This window comes from Humulus lupulus, chromosome 5 (genome assembly GCF_963169125.1).
Source record: "Humulus lupulus chromosome 5, drHumLupu1.1, whole genome shotgun sequence".
Classification (NCBI taxonomy): domain Eukaryota; kingdom Viridiplantae; phylum Streptophyta; class Magnoliopsida; order Rosales; family Cannabaceae; genus Humulus; species Humulus lupulus.
This window is the reverse complement of record NC_084797.1, coordinates 221,512,555-221,521,928: the sequence shown is the minus strand read 5'-3', so window position 1 is coordinate 221,521,928 and position 9,374 is coordinate 221,512,555. Positions and strand designations below refer to the sequence as shown.

The 9,374-nt window shown below is 33.8% G+C and overlaps 1 protein-coding gene across 1 annotated transcript; it reads left to right on the top strand.

Moving 5' to 3' along the window:
- LOC133778219 (protein NRT1/ PTR FAMILY 6.3) lies at positions 1 to 4,946 on the top strand. The gene is made up of 4 exons (XM_062218090.1): positions 1 to 239; positions 374 to 591; positions 904 to 1,469; positions 3,837 to 4,946. The coding sequence occupies exons 1-4, from the start codon at positions 113 to 115 to the stop codon at positions 4,699 to 4,701; spliced, it is 1,776 nt and encodes a 591-aa protein (XP_062074074.1). The 5' UTR covers positions 1 to 112; the 3' UTR covers positions 4,702 to 4,946.
- The last annotated feature ends 4,428 nt before the right edge of the window (positions 4,947 to 9,374 follow it).

Genomic DNA, 9,374 nt, shown 5'->3' with positions numbered 1-9,374 from the left:
TTCTCAAACTCTAGATCTCTCTCATATATATTCTCTTATCTCTACGACTCTCTGCGTATACAAATCTCTGCCATATATAATAAGCTCTGTCATAAAATAATAACCAGGAGACATGACCACTGATCTTGGCCATCTCCCCCAAACACAGGGGAAAACCCTCCCAGATTCTTGGGACTACAAAGGCCGCCCCGCCGAGCGCTTCAGATCCGGCGGATGGACCTCCGCCGCCATGATTTTAGGTGAGCCGACATACTTTATAAATATAGTACTAAGTCGTATATATAATATTATATATGTGATAATTATTGGTTGCTAGCTAGTGAACGTACGTAACTAACGTTCAATATTAACTTTTAATTGTGTGTGAGTTTAGGTGTAGAGGCATGTGAAAGATTGACAACGTTAGGTATCGCCGTGAACTTGGTGACTTACTTGACTGGAACCATGCACTTGGGCAATGCTACCTCCGCCAACACCGTCACCAACTTCCTCGGCACCTCCTTCATGCTCTGCTTGTTCGGCGGTTTCGTCGCCGATACCTTCCTTGGCCGCTACCTCACCATTGCCATCTTCGCCACCGTTCAAGCAGCCGTAAGTAGTAATCTCTTTTTCCATAAAATAATGAAGGTTATTATTTGGCGTTAGCGATATTTTATAATAATTATAAATTCAAATAATTGAGAATCATTACTAGAATGCACCAATAATAATATGTATCGTCTTTGTCCCTTAACAATTCTCCAAAATAATAGTAAAGATCTAGGAGATTCCACAAAATAATAGTAAAGATTTACGAGATTGCAAGTACTCAAGTGAATAATTAATTAATAGAACAACTATTAATTAACCTGTTTCAAATAATTAATAATGTTAATATTTGTGGTATGTGAAAATGACTTGTAGGGTGTGACAATACTAACCATATCGACCCTAATTCCGAGCCTACGACCACCAAAATGCACGCCGGGCGCCGGCTCCTGCATCCCCGCAACTGGCATGCAGCTAACGGTTCTTCACATAGCGCTGTATTTGACCGCCCTCGGCACCGGTGGTCTGAAATCTAGTGTCTCCGGGTTCGGGTCTGACCAGTTCGACGAGACTGATAAGGAAGAGAGAAGCCTAATGACCAGCTTCTTCAACTGGTTCTTCTTCTTCATAAGCATAGGCTCACTCCTCGCTGTGAGTGTTTTGGTATACATTCAAGACAACGTGGGAAGACAGTGGGGTTACGGTATATGCGCTTTTGCCATAGTTTTTGGCTTGGTTGTGTTCTTGTCCGGAACTAGGCGTTACCGGTTCAAGAAGCTTGTCGGAAGCCCCTTGACTCAGATAGCCACCGTCGTCGTCGCCGCCTGGAACAATCGGAGGCTGGAGTTGCCGTCTGACCCGTCGTTGCTCTATAACGTCGATGACATTGCAGATGGAAACAAAAAGAAGAAGGTCAAGCTCCCTCATTCAAAGCAATTCAGGTTGGTCCTGTTACTCTTAATTACTTACTATGCTCGATCCTTCTTTTTTATTTTTATTTTATTTTCACTATATTAACAAACCACTTGCACTTAGGTATAGGTACACATGTACAAACTAACGTAAATTTAGAAAGAAAAGAAAATTTATACTAAACGACACATCAACATGTGATGTTTAATTAATGCACACAGTGAAAAGTAAATATTGGACCATACACGTAATAATTTTACATTTATAGTGATTGAACCGACATAAAGTTATATAATTAAGTTGATTTTTCTTCTCTATTTTTTCAAAGAGACTAGCTAAGCTATATATATCAAGTGATGGGGACTTAATTATATTTAGGTTAGGTTGCATATTGGTGATGATTTTTATTAAGGAAGAATAAATTAAAGTCCTTTTACACATCAACATCATATTCCATATAATTGAAATAATGGCTCGAACTTGTCTAGCTAGCTAGCTAGGCTAGCTTGGATTGGTAGTTGCGTGTGAAGATAATACTAGATATTCCATGTGATATTATTAATGAAAGGCGTCTCGATCTCTCTACGCAGTCAAAAAAGTGGAAAATCTTTTTTTGTTATTAATTATATATATGATAATAAACTATGGGTAGTAAAGCACTTTGGTATAATTATCAAGTAGTAGAAAGAAGGGTGGTGACAACCAGAGTAGGCTTATCTTGAAATATATATATATATAGTGGGGGTATATTATCTTGATTGAATATAAGATCATCACCAACCGTAGATCGATCGACTAATAATATAGCCAAACAAGGAATAGAGTTAATTATTGTCCATGTACATAGTAATGGACAGCCAATTTTGTTTTGGTTACCTCACTCATGTGATCAACATCGCTCGCTATTAATTAGGCTTGGTACTAGCGATATGTCTCTCTATATATAATGATGCAATATATCAATATATATATTCATCTTTTTGTTTATTAATTAAACATATCTCAACATATATTTATATATATATTATTAATTGAAAAAAAAATGGAGGAAAAATGGGTCCTTTCAAATCTAAGGACCACATATATATATATACATATATTTAAAACACTAAATGAAAAAAACAAGAGAATCCCGAGCCTTAATTGATTTCTATGGAGATATGGGTTTGATTCAATCTCTCATATAATTATATATATATATTTGCATACATCTCTTTTACTCATTTATATACCGCTGCAACAAATACTGCATGTATATTTGGATACATGTACAGCTAGCTATATGCATATAATGCCAGCTTGGCTGTCTTGAGACAGACAATGCCACGTGGCTGCCACGTGCGAGTCTTCAATTATGGCACTAATGACTAACCCAATTGTAACACAAAACAACATGCATGAACATACATATATGCACATATGTAAATAGATATAGTTATGTTTATATTATATATATATAATATGAGAGAATATTTAATGAATAAAGAATGAGGATAAAACATATCAAGTCAGGTAAATAGAAATAGAATACAAATATATACTTGTATTGAAAGTGATCATTTAATATAAGAAGAAAATGGTTAATTAGTGGGTAGTAATAGTTTTCATATAAATATATATGTGTATAGTAGTACTGCTACACTTTACAAGACTATACCAGAATCTAAGATTCACGAGGGGAATCAATTGTGAGCAAATAGGAACTCTGATATATATATATATAGATATCTTTAACACTGAAATTGGTCCTCACGCGCTAGCTAGGTTCTTGTCTTGAAGCTAGTTATAAGCACCGTATATATATATATGTATATGCACAAACAGATAGATATTTATTGTGACACACGACTTTCCCCTCCCCAGATAGCAGCTAACCCCAGTCACAGACGCATTAGGCGCTGCCTTCTCTATACTCCTGTTCCTGTTCCTGTTTCTGTTCCCTTGCATTCCATCACATTCAAACCCTGCTACTATTAATTTAGAAAACTGTATAAATATCACTCCTTTTTTTGGATATTTTATTTTTATTATTCTGAACCCCTTCTCTCCTCTTGTCCACTTTTATTGTAGTCCCCTCGTTTTATTTTTCCAAACAAAACAAAAATCACGTGACCCCATGTAGCATACCCTACGTACGAGTAATAACTCCAATAATATCACCATATATATCATTACCAAGTAATAATATAAACTTGTACAGTCGGCCGGCCTAGAAACTAACACATCACACATGCATGTATATATAATAATAATACATGGTTCTCAATAACAGGACCAACTTAATTACTCGAGACTGTCTTGGAATGTTAATTGTTTTACACAAAATTAATTACTTTGTATACTTGTATTGTACGCGCGTGTAGTGGATTAATTAATAATGATATGTTTGTGTGCAGTTGCTTGGACAAAGCAGCAATCAACAGGCCAGAAGTAGCCCCAAACATGTTAAACAAGTGGAATCTTGTAACCCTAACAGATGTGGAAGAAGTGAAATTGTTGATTCGAATGCTGCCAATTTGGGCCACCACCATAATGTTTTGGAGTGTGCACGCCCAAATGGCAACTTTCTCAGTATCCCAAGCAGAAACCATGGACCGCCATATGGGCAAGTCCTTCCAAATCCCTCCTGCTGCAATGACAGTGTTCTTCGTTGGAGGCACTCTCTTGACTGTCCCCGTATACGACCGACTCATAGTCCCAATCGCAAGAAAGGTTCTCAAAAACCCTCAAGGCCTCACCCCTCTGCAACGCATCGGCGTTGGTCTAGTCCTCTCGGTCGTAGGCATGGTCACAGCAGCCTTGAACGAGATCAAGCGCCTCGACGTGGCCAGGCAGCATGGTCTCACCGACAATCCAAAGGCTGAGATTCCCTTGAGCGTTTTCTGGCTGGTCCCCCAATTCTTCATTGTGGGAGCTGGTGAGGCCTTCACTTACATTGGTCAACTTGACTTTTTTCTCAGGGAGTGCCCTAAAGGGATGAAGACTATGAGCACTGGACTGTTTTTGAGTACACTGTCACTAGGGTTTTTCTTTAGCTCTGTATTGGTGTCTATAGTCCATATGGTGACTGGTGAGAAGAATCCTTGGCTGGCTGATAATCTCAACCAGGGTAAGCTCTATGATTTTTACTGGTTGATTGCTATTTTGAGTGCTTTGAACGTGGTGATCTATTTGGTGTGTGCCAAGTGGTACGTATACAAGGACAAGAGGCTTGCCGATGAGGGTATCGAATTGGATGAAGTTGGTGTCGTTTTTCATTAATAAATTGTTTGGTTTTGAAAAGAAAAAAAAAAGTCCAAAGTGGGATTAAGAAAAAAGAAAAAAAAATGTCAAAATTAATCATGATCACTTTCTTGGTGATTAATTGATGATGTCATGTTCGTCAATGTAACAAAGTTTTTTATATATATATATATGAAGTTTGTAATATAGGTGAAGCCTTCTTAATTATATGTATAAAAAGAATTGCAAAGGTAATAATAAAAGTTTCAAATTTTTGGCTTGTAGTCTTACTTTGTCCACTTCTTTCAACTTGCATATGGAGACATTAATTTCTCATACGTACGTATTGAGACCAAGAAAATGATATTTTATATAATAACAATAATATATATGCAGATATATATCTTCTAGTAGATACAAAATTATTTTTATTAAATTTATATTAATGTCATATAAATTTTAAATAAATATTATATTTTAATTAAATAATTTATTTATTTTTGTTTAAGTTTATTTTTGTTTTAATTTTTTTAAATTTGAGAGTAACAACAAGAGATTATATATTATATGTTTAATATAATATTAAATATTATACGTAGATTTTAAATTTAAGTTTCTTGTTAGTTTTTTTTTTTAAAAAAAATAATTTGTTAGTAATTGACAGTTCATTATATTATATGTTTAATATGACATTATTTTAATAAGTGAGTTTTAAGTTTAAATAAATTTTATTTAAATTATAAAATGTATGATTTTATTATATTTAAATAATTATTATTGTAAAATATCTCAAAAATATCTTATTTTGATTTTTTTAATTATTTATTATTTTAAAATAATTTTCATTGTACAATATCAGAAAAATATCATATTTTAATTTGTTTCATTATTTATTATTTTGAAATAATTATAATTGTAAAATATCTAAAAAATATCATATTTTAATTTTTTTAATTATTTATTTATTTTATTTAAGTTTAAGTATTTACAAACTACCAATAAATGTAAGAATATTCTCTTAAATATAGGAATATTCCGTTAAAATTAACATTAAAAAAATAAAAAACTGTTAAAACCAAAAATTTTCGTTATCTACACACTTATTATATAGAAGAGATATAACTAATGGGAAAAAAAACTTCATCTAAATCCTATTATTGATTAACCAATGAGACTTGTAAATATTATATGTATGTATAGGTACTCCACAACCACAGCCAGAGAAAATAAATAATTTAATTAAAACATGTATACGAAATCAAAAGCTGGACTTTGAATAACATGTCTTATAATAATGATCGTAGTCGTAGCTATAAGTAACTAGGGTTTATCCAAACGAGAGCTTGCTCCTGGTTGCCAGGAAAGGATAAAGCAATAATTACTAGTGATTGATTGGAATCTCTTTAATGATACGTAATCCTAAATATGTCATCCCTATAGCAATTTGGCTATAAATATATAAAAATATATTTATATTATATGTTTTCTCAATGATCAATATCACAATATTATAAGTAAACTGAATGGCTCGATTTTGATCGGATTATCTAAAAAATAAATTTTATAGTTCTATTCCAGTTGTACTTACCTCTAAGGTTGGAAATTTTTGTTATTAAGTCCCCATAATTAATTGATTTGTAATAATATAATTTTATATAAGGCCATCATCATTAAATATTGGTAAATTAAAAAAAATATTAATATTAATTCAAATTATTTTCCAAAATAAAATTTTAATTCATATTCAACCAAATACATTAAATCTAAAGGAAAATTATTTGAAACAAAAACATAAACAATATTGAAACGGTAATGACTTTAAAAAAATTACGAAAATACATTTAGAAATAATGAATTGATTAGAAAGTAATGGAAAAAAGAAAATAAAAAATATGTCGACGGAACCCTAATTGTAACAATGATATAATAAGCTTCCAATAATCATTTAATTAAATTTAATATAAAATAGAATTATAGTAAGAAAAAAAAGAAGAAAAGGAATTAAATACAATTTAGATATAATATAGTTTTATTCCATTTCACCATACACATCAATGAAACTTTAAAGTAAATTACGAAAGATCGTCTATTATATACATACCCATGTATGTATCAATATTTATCCACATCCTAATAAACTTCTAACATAATCAACTAATTACCACAGATACAAATCAGTTGAATTGCTATCCTTTATATATACCTGAGGATCGCACTGGTTGAAGCCCCAAGTTCTTGAAGCATAGCCAGAGTTCTCAGGAGCGAGTTAGAGGGAGAGAGAGACATAAGAGAGAGTCTACAAAAGTATTGTAAAAGGAAAAGAGAGAAAAATACAGAGTACTGAGAGTTGAGAGAGAAGGATTCCTTTGTCGTACTTCTGTGACTTGGAATCTTTATTTGATTTGTGTAATCATGTTCTTATAAATGAAAATCTGAGCTCACCATCTGAGGAGCAGCTCAACGAGGATGTAGCCCAAAACTTGGGTGAACCTCGATAAAACTCTGGATGTTTTCTTTCCTTTTACTAGCTTTATTTCTCTCTGTAAACTAATCTTGTTTCTAGGGTGATTTCTCTATATTTGATCAAATTTTCTTAGGGAAGAAAGGGTAGAACTCTCTGCTAGGGTTTAGAGAAGATTGTGAAATTGAAATGATTTTGAGACTTGTGTGATATTTCACTACAAGATTAAAAAGGCTATTAGCGGCGGGAAGGTTCGCCGCTAATAAGGTTCGTGTCCGCCGCTAATGCTCCGCTGCGAATTATTGGTCGCTAATAAGGATTATTAGTGACGGAACCCGCCGCTAATACTTATGTTAGAGACGACATTATTAGCCTCGGGGTCTGCCGCAAATAATGTTTTCATTATATATTTTAAAAAATATTTTTAAATAAATTAATATTTATTAAATTAAAAAACATTTTAAAAAAAATTCATAATAAATTTTAACAAAATAACAAATTAATTAATTTAAACATAACTAACATTAAAATTAATATATAATTTTAATATTTATCAAACTAGCTAATATCGCTACTGTCATTAAAAATAAATACATTGTTAATTTAATCAAAATACATAAACTAATAACTAAATAAAATCATTAAGGTCAATATTATGATTCTCCTCTTCTTCAACACTTTGCTGTGGCGGTGAAGGAATATAAGGCTGCTGTGAAGATCGTCCAAGCTTGAGGTCCCCAAACTGATCCAGAGGTTGTGGCTGTATCAAGGTGGATAAAAAAGGTTGATGCGACCTGCCCCCAAACTCACCATATCTAACATTTGGCTGCTGGGACGAACCTCCAACCTCCCCGTACCTAACATTAGGTTGTGGATGCTGAATCGATCCTCCTTGAAAATCGGTAAAGTTAAAATATAGTGGAGGAGACTGGGAAGAGCGTCCAAACATGTACTGATTTTGATACTGCAAAGGTTGTTGTGGCGGCACATGTGGCGGATACTGTGGAGGAGGCTGGTACTACTGCTGTGGCGGTGTATGAAGGTTAGGATGGGTGCTGTTACTTTGAGAAGACGTACCACCTTCAGATTGTGATGGAAAATACCTTTGCTGAGGTTGCTGGGTTGTAGGGTCAAACCGTGGGTCATACAGACTACTGGGTTGCTGAGGTGCCACTATCTGAATCATTTCACGCATTGCTTTCATCATCAGAGCCATAGTAGTCATATCTTCATTAGGCATAGGAGCAGTATGTGCTTGGGACTGACTTTGATTTGTAGAGCTGGAGGTTGACTTTCTCACTTTCCCTTTCACCTTATAACCCACTCCTCTTTGGTAGTCAAATCTCTCCCCGAGTACTTTACTTAGTATCTCGTATTGATACTAAGCAATACTACATTAAGAAAAAAATTAGATGACTTTGTAAATAATGTAGAGCATAAGATTTATAATTTTTTACCCTCATACGATCAAGCACTTGATCCTTAATTGTTGAGGTAAATCAACAAAATCCAAGTAATGTCCTAGACACAACATTGTAACTTGAGTGCCCAACATGCGAATAAAATCTTGGTCCTCTTGCCCAACCACTTTGCTCGTCATAGGATTGAGCTCTAGATCTAATGGTTTACCGGCTTTTTTCCTTCGTTCTTCAAGAACATTATTACTAGCAAGGCCACAACCATTTTTCCTCATTGGAGGGGCTTCAAAATTTATGAATAATAACCAATATTAGTATTATTGTTATATTTCTCTAACAATATAATTTCCAAAAATAATTTTGAAATAAAATATTTAACACTCTCAGGATGACGATATCCCTAGAAGGATATGGCGGGTCTCGACCACCACCATCTCTGCTGTGATAGGTTGCTATATCAGCTGACATTATACTTCAATTTAAAATTTATTTGTTAGTAGTTAGCATCAAATTAAATTAGAGGTGTACTAGCACTACAACAAATTTGACATACAATGACTCCCTACAATGTCTTACACCATTGGTGTAAGACATTAAAACTTATCAGGGGTTTTAAATGTCTAATGGTGTAAGACATTGAAAGTTTTTATTAATGACTACAATTGGAAGACATTAAAAATGGTGGAAGACGTTGGAAATAGGTTGAGAAGTGGCCAGGGGGACATCTAATGTCTCCCACTGGGAGACGTGGGACACGTGGCACGTCTCCCACTGGGAGACATTGAATGTATAGATGGGTACATCCAACGTCTCCCACTGGGAGACGTGGGACA